The sequence below is a fragment of the Pholis gunnellus genome, assembly GCF_910591455.1.
Source record: "Pholis gunnellus genome assembly, chromosome: 12".
Lineage (NCBI taxonomy): Eukaryota > Metazoa > Chordata > Actinopteri > Perciformes > Pholidae > Pholis > Pholis gunnellus.
In genome coordinates, this window is record NC_136539.1 from 14,514,161 (window position 1) to 14,533,412 (window position 19,252).

The 19,252-nt window shown below is 40.1% G+C and overlaps 1 protein-coding gene across 3 annotated transcripts in view; it reads right to left on the reverse strand.

Annotated features, from left to right (window-relative positions):
* Positions 1 to 8,069: 8,069 nt before the first annotated feature.
* Positions 8,070 to 19,252, reverse strand: part of galnt13 (polypeptide N-acetylgalactosaminyltransferase 13) — a gene marked incomplete at both ends in the record, with an annotated part of 29,656 nt that continues 18,473 nt past the window's right edge. Inside the window, 5 exons of one of the 3 annotated variants that reach the window (XM_079170530.1) lie at positions 12,543 to 12,728; positions 15,159 to 15,188; positions 15,471 to 15,605; positions 16,267 to 16,365; positions 18,435 to 18,574. In XM_079170530.1, coding sequence (XP_079026656.1) covers positions 12,543 to 12,728; positions 15,159 to 15,188; positions 15,471 to 15,605; positions 16,267 to 16,365; positions 18,435 to 18,574 — 590 coding nt within the window. Of the gene's footprint in view, positions 8,211 to 12,542; positions 12,729 to 15,158; positions 15,189 to 15,470; positions 15,606 to 16,266; positions 16,366 to 18,434; positions 18,575 to 19,252 lie in introns of those variants that run through there. The other 2 variants (XM_079170532.1, XM_079170531.1) reach the window with 2 other exon arrangements.

Below are 19,252 nucleotides of genomic sequence, written 5' to 3' on the forward strand. Positions count from 1 at the left end.
CGCTCCTATTATCCAGCAACTCCCTGTGGTTTACGGCATGATATTCCATGTTCAGTCTGAGCTCAGAGTGCCCTACTGTACAAATGGTAGCTTCTAAAAACAGCACTAAGGCCTGACATAACCGTTTCCAAATGACCGATTGCATGGCAGCGCAGTGCAACGTTGATGTGCCTCCAAGTGTTGTCTGCTAGGCTCTGTGGCTCAGCCCCCTTTGAGGGAGACGGACAGGAAAAGATTTCCCCGTCAGTCACCAGGCCGTCATAATTGCCAGGTGAACGTTAGCTACAGCGTTTGCAGGACTTTTATAATGAGTGCAGGGGTACACAGGTCATCCACCATGCATTCTGGCTCTCATTAGGAGGAAAAGGCTATACTCACATATGTGCGGAGCAAAAAAAAGGCTATTAGTTTGGACTGGCCAATTTTTTTAATTGCTGTTTTTCACAGACTCATTGAAACAAAAGTTTCCTCCACAATTCTTTGCAAAGTATCAGTCCTGCATGCACATTTAGACAAAGCAATTAATTTCAGGATACAGTGGGTGTTGAGACACAACATGTCTGCATTACAGGCTAGTGTTCTTAAATATTTCTCTATAAATATTCATGACTGAATATGCAACAATCAAAGTTTAAAACAAACATCTAGTCTTATTTATGAAGACCTAAACTTAAACTTAAAAACCATAGTTCATTTGCTCATTTGCTTCATCAGGACTGTGTGTACAGTATGTGATGACAGTGACCACGTATAATCCCTCATGGAAAGAAGTTGATTCAGAAAACATTTTTTTCAGGGCCTTTAAGTGATACAGTAACATTTTTGGAACAGACATGGTTACCGAAATGGATTATCGCCACGCACAATTCTTTTTTCTTTTCAAACCGAGCTATTTTCATGTGTCTGAAAAAATCATAAAATACCATTTCTATCTCGATTAATTTCAGGTTCAGTGATAGCCACAGAGACTATTACACAATATACCATGTTTGTACGACCAGGCACAAGGGAGTGTATAGAAATCCTTATTTTAACAGTGATTCAAACACTCCCAACCCCACAGAAACACTTTTCTAATTGTGCTCAACGCACAGGCTTTGTCACTGACAGCTAAATACAAGAAAGAGGTTAAGGTCCGGGCTTGTTCTTGTCACACACCAGGAGGCAGCTGATGTGTAACACTGTGCACTAAATTGGAATATGCAGATTAGTTCTTATCTAATAGCGGTTGGATTTGGAAGAGCTGTACGTTTTGCTTCTACAAAGAAACAAGTTTTTTTCGCATCATTCTCAGAAAACGACTGCTTTCTTCACAACGAAACACCATCTTCCATCACAACTATTGACCAGTGTAGTGTACGTTGTTGGCCCCTCTTGCACCAGCACATGACAAACTTCCGCTAGTTAACTATAAGAAATACTTTGATGATCCTCTGTAACCCATTTCATAAAATTAGCCCGGGCAAACCCTGATGGGTGGGTGGGGATGGGATTGATTTATTAATCTAATCAGACCAATGTAGGACACCAGATGCATTTGTCCTCCTCTTCGAATCAGCTCAGATAGCACTTGAGGTCATCCTTCGAGAAGATCAGCCAATCACTTCAGACAATCTTCTGTAATTTTCCATCTTCCTTTATAATCTCCACAATCAGAGGCAGAGCAGGGAAACCGCCTCAGCTTTGATGATGCTTTGATGGATCTGTCCCCCCCCACACACACACACAAATGCACAACTTCCTCCCTAAAATTTCTCTTGCCGCTACAATATTGATTTTTGAAATTTAAACAAACAATCTCCTTCCCATGAAAGACATGCACTACAATTTTCTCCCCGCAAAGATTCGGTTTTAACAGGAGGATGCTGAAGCACTAACAGACTCTCCTCCATGCTTGGCATGTAATGTGAAGCCGTGCGGTGGATAGGAAGAGCAGCATCTCTAAACCAGTGATTCCACGGGGTACAGCAATTGGGTCAAAATATGGAGCCTCCAAGGGACATATGAGATTGTCAGCATCTTGTGGTAATCAAAGGACATTACAGCTGTTTAACCACAAACTGAACTCTCGCTGGAGACAAAGTAGCATCTGATAATGACAATGATACAGCCACACATAGTCACAGATGAGGAATTATTCTAGACACAATCCTTAATAGCTACACTTAAAAAGTATTGTTCTGGTGTGGGCTGTTGGTTTTTCTTTCCACAGCTGAAGCAAAGACCTTATTAGTTGTCGCTGTGGTCAAAAATAGCATCCAAACAGGAGCGTTTTGTGGAACAGCTCCTGGAGATCGATGATTGATTACTGCACAATTACTGCTGAAAGCAGCGATGCCCCTCCTCCTAATCACTGCTTTCGTCGCTAAAAGGAGATTATCACATAGGAGAAGCTTGTTAAAGGCACTTTCTCCCCTGCGAATCAATAAAAATTACACAAGAAATTGCAAGCATACATCAATTTCTTGGTTGAATCCCTAGGCTGGCGCTGCACATTTAAAAACAGGTACACTACCTTATTCTGTCTGAGCGAGTGTGTGGGTGTATGCCTCTTGTGGCAGTAGATCTGACCCCCACTGAGATACTGACTTCAAACTATGTCTAATTAAAGCTGCTATTCAATGCAGGCGCTCTGGAACTTCATGTCCCCTGAACAATTAAGTGCAGGATTTCTCCTCTGGTCTCAAGTGAGAAGGAAAAAGCAAATCCAGAGGGTTGATCATCCCCTTCTCTCTTCCCCCCAGTCTGCCTCTACCTATTATTGGATCCACTTAGTTGATGAAACCCCTTATGTCGAGCATCGGGGGGACATGCAGACCAGTGACACTTGGAGAAATAGGATGGAAAATGTACAGCATTGGATTGGAAAACATGCAACCTAAAATGCATGTTTTCCAAACATTCACATTATACTTATAGATACCCAGAGCTTATTGTTTCTACTAAAGACTTACTGGCATTTACCAAACACAAATTAGTCAGCACAAATCACAGTCATTGTCTTGTGGTCATGACAACATTGCTGTATGCCTGCAGTGGTCCACTTTGCAAATGGCCTCTGAGGTAGCTTTGCTGTACTCATACCCCAATTCTGCTTTTGAATGATCTGACTGATCGAAAATATCATCAGCTATACTTTCAGATTATCTTCATTTTCAGTAACTGTCAGAGAGTGGCTCTGCTGCAGTGAACCAGACACACATTGCAGTGAATGGTGGAGAGTAACTAAGAACATTTTACCAAAGTACTGTACTTCAGTACAATGTTGAGGTTCTTGTACTTGAGTATTTCAATTATATGCTACTTCATACTTCTACTCCACTTTCAGAGGGAAATATTTCACTTTTCACCGCAATACATGTATCTGACTGGTGCAGTAACAATATTAATTATCAAAGTAAAACTAAACATTAAATACAGCAGAAAAAAAAACTTTTTTTTAAGTTGCGCGTACTTGGGGCCCCCTTGGTTACAGATGTCTGTCAGTTGTCCAACAAAGGATGATTTCCTCTCAAAAATTAAATTTAAAACTTAAATTAGGGTTTTGAGTATTTCTTCCATCCAAAACTTGCATGAGGTGAAAAGAAACGACTGTATGACTCTCTTTTACACCTCAGGTTTCCCAAAACCCTATGAATGTTTTAGAGAAAAACAACAGAAACACTGTAAAATTGATAAAACATATAGTTTGAGGAATAACTTAAAGGCTTTACTGAAAAATGAATGGAGGAATTATACAGCATGGAATATGGTTCTTAATCTCTGGCGAGCCGAGGTATTTGTTTAAAGATCAAAGACATAACCAGAATTATGCTTTATATTTTCCTGCAGAACTATACCACCTCCGTGGTGAGAAGCTCTGATCGTGTACTACCGTCGAGAGCCACAGTGAGCCACAGATACCCACAGATAAGGCCTCCATTAGGGCTGTTATTTTAAAGAATCTTACCCCTTAATGGACTCCCCTGGCCCAGTCACAGACCCACTATCTTATCCTCACAGGCCCAGTTAACCAGCCTGCGTTTGGCTTGCTACAGGTGTGAGACCGTCTGAAACCACAGTTGGTCCTCACAGGGCCCCTGCTGAGAGTGTGGTGAGGCGCTGATGTGTTGTCAGCTCCACAACAACAACTATTAATACCTCTGTAATGGCTACCAAGGAGAGTTTTACAAATATATTTTTAAAGCCTAAGTGAGGGAAATGAATAGAAGCAATATATATATGCAGTGAATTAAGAGTTATTAAAAAGGGAATAGTTTTCTCTTTGTCCAGACTGCAAAAATGATTTTCTCCATTTGGTAATCATTACCATAAACAAAACAACTTTTATAATATCTTATTAAAATAACACCATGATCATTTTAAAATATTGTAGTGTTAAAATGGTTCGTTGATTAAATTAGTTGGACATTTTAGGAATTATTTTGAAGGTGCAAGAAGAAGCTGATTAGCTTAGCTCAACATAAAGACTAGAAGGTGTTATTTTCACACTTTCACACAAAATGTGTTAATTAGTGATCTTTAGAGGTGCTACAATATTTGCTACCTTACAACAGGCTAGCTGTTAACCCTCGTTTCCTGTCTTTATGCTAAGCTAAGTTAACCAGTTATGGCTTGTAGGTTCAGACGTGCAAGTGGTATAATCTTTCACTTAACTCTCTGCAAGAAAATGTAATTCCCCTCAAACTGTTTTTTTATCAATTAGGCCATCGAAAGAAATTATTCAAGAAGTTTGTTAAATGTCCAAGGACATTTTTCCAGCAAAAAATTTACAGAATAAATCATTCATCAATTGATCAAAATAGTGAGGAATCCATCAATAATAAGTGTAATTTGGATCATCCCTGTGCACCACAATTGACCCAATAGCGCTATTTTTTTTTGTGTCCCATTAAGGAAAAGGAATTCTGCCTTTCAGATTTGAACAAAGCCAGAGTCACCTGAAAGGTCGAGCCTTCCTCGCTTTCATGTACAGAATAACGCGCCGTGTGAAGAAGTACCATCACCAGCTGACAATGGCGGGCGCCTTTGCGGATACTGGACAAAGAGGAAGGAGGCACCCGTCCCAATGTCGTTCTTCATACTGCTCTACTGAGGCTGCAGATAAAAGCCCACACATTAAAGCCTGGTAATGACATGTACAGGGGTCTTAAAAGCTTCAAGAACAAGGTTTATTAAACAACTGATGTGTTAGTGTGATGTGTTTGCAGTCGAAGTTTGTTTTTTTTTCTACAAAAAAGGTACAAACAGGTAACATCACTTTGCAACCAGTACATTGAAATATTACATTCCTATTTCAACACCATGCACTTTAGGATAATGAAAAACAATAAATGTGTGTGCGTAATATGAAAGAGTTGATTGAATTTTAGTCTGAATGCCAAGCAGGATTCAGTATTCAAGCAGCATTGATAGTATTTCCCCCATAGTTGCTCCCTCATGTATGTCCGCCTGAGGTCCTTAAGGTGGTCAGAGAATTGGTTTTGTGGGGCCGCTGATGATTTCCAAAACACACCGCAATTTCAAAATCCAAGGTAAGCACTGGTTTTTATTACCACGACTCCAAATAAAACAATGCATTACCTCGTGATCTTTTTACCATTCAGGAGTGTTCAAGTTTTACAGCATCTTAGAAAAATAATTGGTTCTGTATGTACAACAACAACAACAACGATGGTGATAGAAACATGTTAACAGCATTATGTACAGTAACATTGGTTGCCTGATCAACGATGTAGTGACAAGTCACATTTGCATGTGTGATGGGTGAGTGTTGATATACTGACTTTACAGTAACTAAATGTTTGATCAAGCATTAATATGACATATTCATGAGATATGACAATTATTGAATATCAATATGCAGTTTTAGTTGTTTTTTTACGAAAAATGAAAAAAAAGATTTAACATTCTTCTTTTTCAACACCAAAATAAATCAAACATTTTCTAAAAACCAATGAACCAAATAACAAAAAACAACTTTCTAAAGGCACACGTAACTATTCTGTTCCAAGACATCATGATTTCTCAAGATATCGGGAGCAGGAATCAGATTATTTAATGATAACACAGTGCAGTATTTCAGAAAACAGTTGTTATCATTTCGGGGAAAACTCTTCATTCAAACATTAATTTTATCTACTCAAAGAAGAATCTTGATTACTTGCTACTTCCTTTCCTGCAGCCGCTTCTTTCCTTCCACAAAAAAAACCTGATCTTAAAAAACTTCCAAAGAGCTTTCTCAATGTTACATAGGCCTACTGTCATTCCTGTTTCTCTAATCTGGTTGGGTTTTATAGCTGCACTCATCTAATGTGTTATAGATGATGGCTTCAAATCTTCAGGTTAATATTTTTTTCCAAACATTTTAAGAAATCTACCGTAACAACTGGAGCCCGACCAATAAATCGTCCGATATTAGCTAATCACAGATGTCGTATTATCTGCCTATATGTAAGCTGCGGTACAGAAGCGCCAAAGATATGTTTGAGGTATTTTAGAAACTAGTGCAGTGGCTGTTTAGAGCAGGAGGATTGTTTGGCGATGCTTTTCAAGAACGCTCATTGCTCGTTGACTCCAGGGAAGTGAATACGATTTCAGTTCAGAGTAAATCCAGAATTCTGCAGCAAAAGTGAACTGCAGTCAATGAGATGCGGGCTGTAAACCACTTGTTTATTCAAAGCTTATTAATATTGAACTTGTCACGTTTCCAAATTGTACCAACTTCAACATTGCACGTCCTTGGGTCCAGCAATACACACGCCAAGTTTGAAGTAGACCGGATGGATGTTTCTCGAGATATGCAGCAGCGGACACACACACATAAGTAGATTCAGACAGAGATTCCTTACTTAGTAGTTAGATTGTATGTCATTTACATAGTTTGTCTCACAGAGTACTGCTAATTAAACCTTGTAACTGCTTTGTTTATGTTCTTTAATAACTGAATTTAAGGAATCCTTATAAGACATTTGTAATGTTATTTGTTTAGTTAAAAGTCAACCTGAAATAACAATTCACTGTTACATACATTATTTGTTTTCGTCTTGACTTCTGTACTTATTTGGTTTCTAAAAAACAAAAAAATGGGTCTTACGGGCGGCTTGAATCAGGTTGATAGTCAACATTATGTGAGAAAACGACTATGACTTTCCTCAGTAAGCAGCGCATCGCGGACATTGACAGCGCCTCACCGCCCCTAACATGTCAGTTGCCAGCTGCTGACACTCCCACCCAGAGGCTCCAAGCTTAGACACTGTTTCTACAAATATGTCTGCAAAGTGTTTAATCCTCTTTTTAAAAAATGGAAAAATATACAGAATGTCATGAAATATCCTAATAGTTCACATTTTCTTGCACCAAAATTGAGAGCATCAAATTCCAGTTTGACTTTAGAACCAAATATCAGAGCACACAGAGTATGGTTATCGGACATTTCTAACACTCAAATATCAACATCGGTATCCGCTTCACAAATCCAGTATTAGTCGGGCTCTATTAACAACATCACTTCCTGTTATGTGAAGGTAACTCAGACACTGATATGGAGAGAGGATGAGCTGTCTTGTTTTGAGATTGTACCTATAGCAGACACCAGTGCACTGCAGGTACGCAGCACGATGAAGGTCATTTACCGTCGCAGAGATGTGCCTGGCAATATTCTTGTTATAGATGCACTTCTGTTTTAATTGTTTGACAAGCAGCTAAGCGGCAGTCTGAGCAGCGCAGCGAATGCACGGCCAGCAGAGTGCTTTTGTGATTTCAACGTTCTCCATGCACGGACCTCACACATTGCTCTCCCTGCTCGGACACGACGAGGTCCCCAAAGCCCCGGGCTTGTCATGTCGCCTGAGGAGCAGGTGCAGCTTCTCTCAAGCCTGAGGCGAGCTGAAAAAGTAGTCGCCTACATAATGGAAGATAAGCCGCTGCTGCCCGGATCTTTGTATTCACTGGCCAGGCTGTTACAGGAAGAGGTGTGCTGTGGGAAGAGCCACCTGGCGAGGGTGTGGAGAGCCAGGGCCGATTAGGAATGAGGACAGAGCGGTGGGGGAGAGCGGTGAGGCCAGGGATCAGACGCTCAGGGTCATGTTACGGAGCAGCCACTGCTGAGCGCGGCTGTCGTTGCAGTCTCTCAGGGTGGGGACCATCTTGTCCTCCTCGGACGGCATGTCCAAACACTGGTTGCTGTTCACATGCAGCAGGGTGAGCCGCTGGAGAGGGAAGGACGAAGACGCAGGCGATTAGATGTAAACACGGCACATACTGACGTACAAACATACACAAATGCTTTCAATGTATTGTCTGTTTTGAGACTGACGCTTTTCAGCTATAATTTCCCTCTACCTGCCTCTTTGACTGGACTTCTGGAGAAAACTGAATCCACCTGGGTGACGGAGATGAACCTTAACAGACGCACTTCCAAATATTGATCTCCCACATTTCACAAAAATACCTTTTCGACCCAAGTAAATGGCCAGAGCTTGTTGCACTCAGTAACTGGAGCTTGAGCAAGAAAAAACAATAAGCACATCAATGGAGCAGGATGTTCAAGTCGAGAAAAAGCGAGAGTCGTGCCCTTTATAGCACACAATGTGCACCGAGGTTGCTCGGAAAATTGAGGCTATTGTTGGCGGGGAGACTGTTGTCATGGCCACTTTACAGGTTTTCTCTGTGAAAACGATTGCTGAGCATCAAAAGCATCAAAATGTTTTTAAAATAAGACTGGCTGCACTAAGCAATATTTTGGTTCGAGAACATTGGACACGGAGGTGCAGTCAGGTGGTGGGACAGTAGGAGGAGGCCAAATGTCCAAACAGCTTAGAAAGTGAACCACCTCTTGAAAAGCCTGAGCAGAGATATCAGACTAAGATGCTAATATATGTAATTATTAGCAAAACAGAAATTATGGGAAGTCACTGCTTCTCGCATTGTTAATAATGTTCACTTCACTGAAACAAAAGGTTAAAGAAATATAACAATCAGGCATACACGCTCACTGTAACATGTACCGTGTCTTACTGGGACAGTTTAATAGAACACAGCCATTATTTACAACCTTCAGCTGATTGTCACACCAATTCATCAATATAATTGATAGTTAATAAATAAGGGCATAACTGTCTCAGATAATGGGAGGTGGATTGAGATTTGAATGCTTCTGACCTCAAACAGTCCCGTTATTTTTTTAGAGTTTACTCTGAACCAGAAATGTCAGAAGACAGAGCTTTTTTAAAATGCCCAGACTGGAAAAAAACTCACCTGTTGTGATGAGCTGAACTCAAGCACCACATGAGCAAGTACCACAGAAATCTATGGCTATCTGCCACAACGGCTCCAGAGATAGCACTCCCTACTAACAACTGGAAGAGAGCTCTCAATGGCCTTGATTAACCATTTGTGTTCATTGCCTCAGAAGTAACACGCATCCGCAATTTTGCTGCTCACTCGAGTTGCTTTTCTCGTCCTAATGATCCGATCCAGAGGAGTAGAGGAGAAGTGGAGAAGCTGAAGTTAGTTTTTAAGGAGAAGCAGAAACACTGCTAAAAAAACAATGGCAAGAGATAAACTGGGAAAATTATGTTAAAAATAAAATTGTAGATGCTACTAAGACTATGACTGTATAATTTTTTTAACATTCAAAGCTTCTATTGAGGGTTTTAAATGAAACTTTGAATGTCTGTCATATTCTGTGACATCACTCTAAACAAATCAATGATCTTTGATCAAAATCCTCAATTCGAATAAAGCACTTAATCAGTTTTAAATAAGTCGTCAGTGCGTTCCTCTCTTTGTGTGAGACAAGCGGGAGAGCAAACAGTTTTAGACAGCAGTGAAAATATTTTTTTAGGTAAAAACGTGAATTTTTGGAAATAATAACATCTACCTGTTTTTTAAAAATAAATGTGGCTATTGGACTTTACAGCGCTCTGGAGGAAATGTTTGGATCACACGAGTCGGAAACAATCCCATACAGCCACCACTGGAATCTAATTCTACAAACAGCATAATAATAATAATATTAATGTAGCCTGATCTTTCTCTGTAATTGTTTAAACAGAATGAAGATACATGCAACAACAAAAAATGTAACTGCGTAACTAGAATTTGGATTTTAACGTTATGAATGAAGCTTTGAAATATTCAGTACAGCCCTAACCAAGACACCTTAATGCATTGCAATGTTTGTAAGCGGAGGGATTTAAAAGTAAACTTGCAACATAACGTATCACAAAAGAAGAGATAACCTTAGTTTCACCTGTCTGCACCGTGTCATTTTCAAACTAAACAGCGGTGCACATATAAAAGAACATCTATAAACACGGTATGCATGCATCATTAAAACATGAGCAGTATTTATCTTGCGGTTGAGGAATATTTCTTCATTAAAACAAGATTGTGCTTTGACTCTTGACAGAGGATATTCAGACTAATGAGCACACAGAAACGCTCAGGCCATGTTTGATCTTAAGCTATAAAACACAAGGGCCTGACATTCTCTGCCTGGATACAAAGAAGTGTGTGCACACACCCAAACAGACACACACACACACACACACACATCTTTCCTGAAGTACACTTTGCGGACCGCCCTACAGGGCACATATGTTCAAACAGAACAAGAACAAAGAGAGCATGTGACGTTCGACCTTACACACCTGCCAAAAAACTAAAGAAAAAAACAAAGAGCTAGCTCAAGACCACAGAGATAAACAAACATTTTTATTTTTAACAGCAGCTTGTTAGGTAAAGAATCCGATATTTGTTTACGGAATTGGCAAATGAGAAGCAGTATAATCAGCAAGTACTTCTTTTTAAAGGCGTATTCGCACATGGAGCCTCTCCGAACTGGAGGTAGATCTAATCTGTCAATCATTAGAACCTGGCTTCGGCAATAATGAGAATAGTATTTTACCATTTCATTTAATTCAAAGATCCAAACCTACTCTAGCTGCAGAGATGACAGAAGAGGAGTATGACGGTGGAAGGTGGAAAAACCATTCCACATTTAATAAAAAAATACTGGAAATGGTGAGGTCTTGTCCTTTGCTCGTAATTATTTCATGCCTCCTGTGGGGCAGAGAAAACTCCAATCTCAGCCTCCGAGCAAACCAACTAGCGTCTCCGGAGCAAGTCGCTGAGTGTGTGCACAGCTGAGACCGGCTAATTAAATGAGGACGGTTTCTAACCGCAAGTCCCGGTTGAGGAACATTATCCTTTTGTCACCAAGAAGCGCAGTGAACTTGCTGAAAGGCACGAGAGTTCCTGTTTGGCGTGATCTTGTGCTGACTCTGGTGATCTAGAGGGCAAATACAAATACAAATACAAAAGCAGCAGATTCCTTTCTTTCTCAAGGCGGAGTCAGGCAACAGCCTCATTTGCTCTAATGGTGCTCTGCTCTTGTGTACTTGCTCTCCTCTGGTGCTGGCTATACCACGAGGACCTCTGAGTGTGAACAGCAAATCAGGCCATCTAACAGCAGGTCACTCTACTGCCGCAACACTGACACACACCAGCAGCCGTGGGAGCTCCTTACCCAATTTACCCTGCTTGCACACAAAAACTGTGGCATGCTACAGTGAAATTGCTCTTTAGTTTTTTGGGAGACACGACGGTACAGGACTCTGAGGTGCAAACAGCATATAACTCAGCAGAAAGGAATGGGCTATGGAGAAATTGATAGACTGGAAAAAGCAGAAAAGCAACAACACTGAAATGGACAGAAATGCTGAGCCAAAACCAAAAAACGTTCCTTACAAAAGTATGTAAATAAGCTGCAGGCCGAGTGGTGAAAAGCACTGATAATTGGGATTCATTGGGTTTACAATATGTGCATGGCACACAGTGCACACAGCTGCTTCGGGCCAATAGGAGAGTGGCCTGAGAGGCCAGGGCCATGAAAGGCAGGTTCACAATGAAGGATCACTTCAAAAGAACTTGCAAACAATGGTAAGCCCATTTCAATTAGTCCTGTACGTAGATAATCAGATACAAATAACACGTCCTCCTGCATCTCGGGCATCATTCACCAGACGCAGCCGGTCCAGCGGACAGCCGGTGGATTTTCACATCAAAATAAAATATTTATGCTGGAAAATAAATGTCAAATGAGATCTAATTTAGCATGAAGACTGGCTAAAGGTCTTGCAGATAGCATATTATACACAGAACCATCTTGATGGGACATTTGTCATTGCTCCATGTGCCTCTGCCCCTGTCGTTTCCCCTGAAAGGTCAGCGGTAAAAGCTACTTAGTGCTTCCTAAAACAATTTGCATGCACATTCTGACTGATACCTGAAAGATCAACATCATAACAACAAGCTCTGCATTCATCAGCCCTCACTGACAAAAACAAGAAAATACAAAAATAAAAACAAGAGCTAAAAACAGCTACGAAGGTGCCTACTGAAGGCCGAAGAGGTCAAACTAATCTACTTCTAACAATGCTCATGACAAACTACACGACTACTGAGCAGCTAACATGACCACCACCTTCTGCTCTCAGCCTAGTTTGTGCTAACCTGCTCACCTCGGGCCCCACAGCTCAGAGAAAATAATCAGTGGGGCTGAAGTAAAGGCGTCTAGCCACTTCCAGACGCGTGTAGTTGTGGAGGAGCCAGGCCTGCATGGGACTTTTGTTACAGGGCTCCACTGTGGGGCCGTAGGTGCCGTCCTCCAGACGGCTGATGGTCAGACATGATTGGGTGATGAGGTGGAGGAAGGTGTGCTTCTGCGGCGGGCCGGGATTGAAAAGGGACAGATGGTAGTGAAGGTTAAGTCCAAGAGTCATTAGTTATTGTTAAATGAATCTGTTTCTTCACCGCCAGGTTTTTACAGATTGTTTTACGGTGATTTATTTTTTTCAATGACAGTTGGACCTAATTCTTGCACACAGTCAGCGTTTATGAAGTCTTTAGTTCGGCTTTAAGTTCACAGTATGAAACCACATATCTTAACACTGAGCCAAATTTCACCAGGGACAACTACCACATCAATAATTATGAAAAACACATTTAAAATACAACAATGTATTTATATATCTGTACAATACAGATAATAATATACTACAAATGATTAGATTGGCAATGCACAGCATATTTTTTAGTATTGGTTAGTGGTTTTGGTTTTACACCCTTTTTGAACTTTTTTTTTGAAGATATCACCTATTTTTGTAGAATTAAAATTACATTCATTTTTGTACTGTACAGATTTTGACATAATTTTTTTGTCTTTCAGATGTTTTTATCAATTTATCAAAATAATCAACAAGCAAATGTTTTGATTTGACTAGATTGGAATTGCTTCCTCTTTTGATTGGTTGATATCACATCAGAGCGATTGCAATAACGACTTTCCGATTTATAAATAGCATAAAGACAACCCAAATGTAACGAAAATGGCGTTATATCATCAATGCACAGCATGCTTGCAGGGTGTTACCGTGGGAATCTTACCAATCTCCACGTGAAGCCGATATTAGTATAGAGGTGTTGTTGTTGTTTCATATTATGTCTCTAATAAACTCAGTGCTGCTGAGTGCTGGCATTCAAAGTCTTACATTTTGACAGCTGACCTATTTTGTGGCTGACACAACCTGACAGCTCTCATTTGGTTAAAAAATACAGTAATGAAACTGTTAGTCTACACTAACGCAAAACTTCACAAAAAGTAGAGCTGGATAAAATCGGCAGATTTTCCCATTTGAACTTAAACTCTCTGAGTGAGTAAGAATAGCGGAATCCTTTTCACTGCCTCTAACTGGTATATTCACCTGTGATTGTTGGACAAAGCAGAGTGAACACATAATTATTTTTGAACAGCTGAAGAAGAGGTAAAGGCTGTCTGTCACGGTTGTGAATGACTACATCGGGAATATGGAGAAGTCAAGTATTCCTGTGAAAGTGAAACCGATGAGCAGATGAAATGTTAATGGTACTGTAGTCACCCAGGATTCGGTCCCTGTCCATCACACTTGGGCTTAAAATAAATTTGGCCACTGTCAGCTGTAAAAGCCCGAATGTTGCTTACAACAGAGACCAGTCCTCTTAGTTTATGAATTATTCAGGTTTTTTTCCATATTAAGAATGCACCCAGAGAACAAAGTGTAATGAAAGGATTTCTCCTAGGGTTTGTTCGCTGCTTGATGGAAAGGCCTCCGGCTTCCTCTCCTTGACACATCTACATGTCAGCGATAGGACATCTCAATCACTGAGAGATAACACTGTATTCAGAGTAGTCTTTTCTAACCGTCTCCCAGCGGTTTAAAAGAAAACACATAAATTGTTAATATAAAAGATCCTTTTTTGTGTTGTATAATCCATAATGTGCTTTGAGTTCTGAGTCAGCAGGGCTTGAGGAGAATATTTGTTGTTGTCGTAGGGGATTCAAAGTGTCTCTATGCGACACCTGTTTCTGTGTTTCAATGAATAATGTCATTGTAAGAATATTACAGCTTTCATAACCAGGAATATTAAGTAAAATGAACCTATGCAGTTTTTTTGGCCTTGTCGGTCATCTAATCTTTGTTTTCATTTTGGTGCTACTATAAATAAACAATGAGTCACTCACACATTTATATGTTGTGTAAATCCAGTCGTGTCTTGCCAGAGTGCATCTTACAGGCCATAAGGTCTGTAATGTGCCACACGACATTGCAGAATGCATTGGGACTAGGTTTGTTTTTCAAACTGGCAGGTGTTTCAAAAATGTTGTACACCCAAGTTATTTCAATGATATGGTAGATTAAATAGCAGAAACAGCACCACAAAAAACACCCTCCAGACTGACCATACAGTTGAATCAACACGTCTCTAAAAAAGAGGTGTTGATTCAAAAATAATTATACATAAATATATATATATATATTATTTTAGCAGAAATGTTGCGTTAGACTGCATTTGTTTTAGATACATGTACTCTAGCGCATTTTCTTTGCTGACCTTTTCGGTAATGAATAAATAAATAGAATTCATTGTAAATAAAACATCCGGCTCAAAATCCATTTTAAAGATTCAACTTCAATCCTCTGCCAAAAATGTATAAACCATAAATCATCTACTCTACTGACACTTACACAGAGATCTGGGGTAAATCACCACACTCGAATCACAGGACTCAAACTATGGAGCAGTATTCAGGGGCAATGACTTGAACAGCTTACCTCAAAATCATATTCCCACTTGCCAACATACTAAGTGAAAGGAGAGAACATTAGAGGAGAGACACAGATGCTGGGGTGGAGAAAGCAACTTCTGTGCAGCTAAAACAAAACTGGCACACAGCACCATCTGGTGGCAGCAAACCGATACTACCCAAATCCTCCCCAATGGCAATAACAAACAACAAACTAATCAATCAGAATTTCATCAAAGTCATTTTTCAAAACATCAGGCATCAGGAAGCAGAGAGTGTCCGTCTGCAATAGCAGCCTGGTTATGGATTATTTGGCTGCTACGGGGAATATGAATCCTACCTCGGTGTCGTACTCGAACATCTGATTGCCCTTCATGTGGTGACACTTGAGCATGACGACGGGTCCGTTGAGGCGGGAGACGTCCAGACAGAGGTCGTCTGTCCTAATTTCTTTATCCGCCGTGTAAGAGAACACCTGGAAAACCAGATGTCTCTCTCAGAAGATGGAACATCAACATCACCGCTCGAAGTGTGTATAATCAATGTGCTGCAAAGTGTCTTTGATGAGAGGTTGTGGGAATGAGTTGCACATACTTATTTGTGATTATATTTTGGTTTACAGCCCTCGTGGTTTTTGTGGTGCCAAGCCCAATTTAGTTGTTATGGACTGTCTAAAATGAGTAGAGTTGTAGTGCTATCTACCCCCTTAACCATGTTTTTCTGTTATCTCAGGGTTACATTGAGATAGTGTCTCGTGTAGTGCAGCTACACACAATGTCCCATAACGAGGGGAACAATCATTAGACCGAAGAAGAGACGACAAAGAAAAACTTGGCAAAAACCCCAACTTGAATTTAAATTGAAAATCGGTGGATTGACTAAAAAACTTGGCAATTCACACACACTTTGCATCCAACCTGATTGAGCGCAAGCTTTCGAGCGAAGACAAAATGCTAAAGACCATGTATCCAGGATAAAGAAGCATCAAAGGCTCGGCTTGTTTAATGTTAACCTAAAAGAGATTTATTCTACATTCCACTGACAAAAAAATGCTTCTAAAAGCATGTGTTTGGAGCACATTGTGTGCACATAGTTTAAAAGCAGAATCCAGACTACAAACAATACATATTCATCACCTGGTTTCCACCCATGCCGTGACAGTTGAAAAAGCCAACTTTCTCGTTCTCCTTTCTTCCCATGTTGTCCACGCACTGGTTGGTCTCAACATTTCTGATCTACAGGCAGAAAATTAGAAGGAAAAGAAATGATTCTAAGTTACTTTAACTCTAATTTGAAATTAGAAGTCTCTAGATGGGCTAATTTCAAACTCATTAGCAACTGTAACCAAACAGAAGCCAGTCAGATCCTGCTCTATCCTTCTCATTAAAAGTTAATCATCTCTTTTACAACCCTCTTTCTCTGTTGGTTTTCATGAACGTCCTCTTTTTTTATTGCTACTATTTCCGTTTTGGTATAATGTGATCTTTTGATGATAGACTCAGATTTTAAAGCAAGGTGGAAAGTGTTCTACGGAAAGTGGAAACTTACTTTACACACATTTGAAGCGGTCGAAAAAACCCTGACATTTACAGCGGCCACCACAGCCAATGTAATCCCAAAATAATCAAACTAGGGATTTATTTTAAAACTGCAATCATGAAAAACGCATGTTTGTCACCATGTTTTTCTGCCAGGGTCCACTATTTGATTCCATAAGAATTTACCCATATTTGATCAAATCTTTAAAGCTACAGCAATTGGTCAAATAAAAAAATAGTCGTTCGACCGAATATTAATCTGTAACTATTTTGATGATCGTATTGGTCATTTTAGAAGCAGAATGCCAAACATTTGCTGGTTCCAGTTTCTTAAATGTGAGGAATTGAGGCTTTACGTTCTCATATATCATTGTAACCTGATTATATGATGATGCCTCCTTGGCCTCTTGGAAATTGCAGGCATTTCTTTACTATTTCAGAGACGCAATTATTAATCAACAAAATAATTGACTGATTAATAATTATGATTATAATCGTTATTTAATCCTCTATATAACATTCATTGTGCCACCAAATGATGTTAATTGTAATTCTGCCCATTATCTTCGCTTTTAAAGATGAATGGATGAAAAGGGACCGGACTGCTCAGCCTGAGTAACCCCTATCGCTGACTTCACAGTCAACTCAGCTTTCTAAATGAACTTATACATTCACAGAGCTAAAACTGAGCTTGCTCTATACGTCGCCTGAGCAACTTATTATGCCGAACACGCAGCAACAGAACGGCGTTCATAATTAAGTGATATAAAACCTAATGGTTTCAGCTGTTTAAGAAATGCTGACTGTGTGTTATGGAGGAGGATAATCAGTCGGGAGAGGTCTGCTTTAGGGGAAGATGGGAGTTGAAGTGCTGCAGTGGCTACAGAAAGAGAGAGAGAGAGAGAGAATCAGCTTGTACTGCAGTACAGCAGAGCAGCGCAGATTAAAATCCTCTCATCCTCAGCTGCATGAATGTTGGAGGATTACAGGCTCATTTCACCATGAGTTCTTCAGCTGACATTATGGCTATCGTACAGACAGCACACTGCATGTCAGTGCTGACTTTACGCTGTCGACGCGGTGCCATGGGCATCAGGAGGCAAATTCAGGTCACTCAAAAAACTTTTCTGGGTGAAGGGAAACTAACAAATAAAAGGAACTGAAACTTATATTATCTTGAAAACAATTAGCCGTGAGTTCCCACGGTTTAGCTGCAAATTATCGCGCAATTCCCACAATCCCCTTTCTAATTTCGAAAGAAACTACTGTGTATGTTCCATCTCTGCTTATTAAAGCGATTATCTGATGGAAAATGACCTCTGTTTTATACATATTTTCAGAACAAACTTGCTGGGTAACAATTTACAACCCTGTTTGAGTGAGACTCTGACTTATATTTGCACTTTCTTGTCTTTAATAATTCATTTTTGAACAACACAAATCTTTGCCATGAGACTGTGTAGAATGTATACATGAGCCTTATCTCAGCTACCCAGCATTCATAGCAGAACTGTGTAAACATCAATACTGACATCCCCTTGTTTGTTTATTCTACGCGTTCAATACGAACAGATGGGAATGTTTGTTTTTATCTCGTTTCGCCCAGCTTTTGCTAGATTCTGAGATTTCTCTCGCAGCGATATTATCTTTCTGAAAACACGGCCCAGAAGCTACAAGGACATATCTGACTGAATGCAGAGGAAGGCAGCCTGCATCTATCATTTAGCTGCATTATGGGAGATCAGAGTATACGAGAAAGCTCATACTTCACCAAGTGAGTAGTATCTTCTTGGAATCTGGGAGTCTGGGTAGATGTTCTCTAGATACCAGGAAAACGGTTTGCACTTCAAGGCCTCACGGAGGTCTTTACGGGAAGAAACGTCTCCGTAGTCCACCCGCATCACGCCTACAGATGAAATGTCAAGACAAGGATTCAGATATATAACCATCAGTGAATAGCATCAGTCAGTGTTTATCTTATTATTTACATCTTTTAATTCAGAAAATAGAAGAACAGGCGCGATGTCCTGCACCACCAAGACTAAACACCAGAGGGACTCTTCATAAAAAAACAACACTTTGCCACCTTACCTGAAAATATAGCCTGTGTGGGTGGTCAGAGAAGGATCTTCTATACATAAACACACCGAAATCACCTAATTTCTGCAAACGAGGGCGTGCGAGGAAACTAAGTTGAATCCAATTGAAATAAGACAGCTCCTTCAGAAATGCACAAGTTGAAACAATTGTGGCAAACTGTGTGTCATGATGCATGTTATTTTAGCCAACATGGAGACTGCATAATGTATCAGCCTGGATGCAACTGAAGACTGAGGAAGGATTAGACAGCGACCGGGCACAGACACTTACAAACACATTAGGCAGATGGTTTCTCCCCAGAATGCTTAAGGACTCATAGCTTGCATGTAGATAGATCCAGGGTGGTAATTTATCATGAAAGAGTGTGATTGCAATAAGGGAAAATACATTACAAACGGTGTATTCATCCATCAAACAGGAGCCCGACAGCGCAAACAGCACCTTCTGTAACACCTACGTGGTTCTACACTTTAAACTTGGAAAT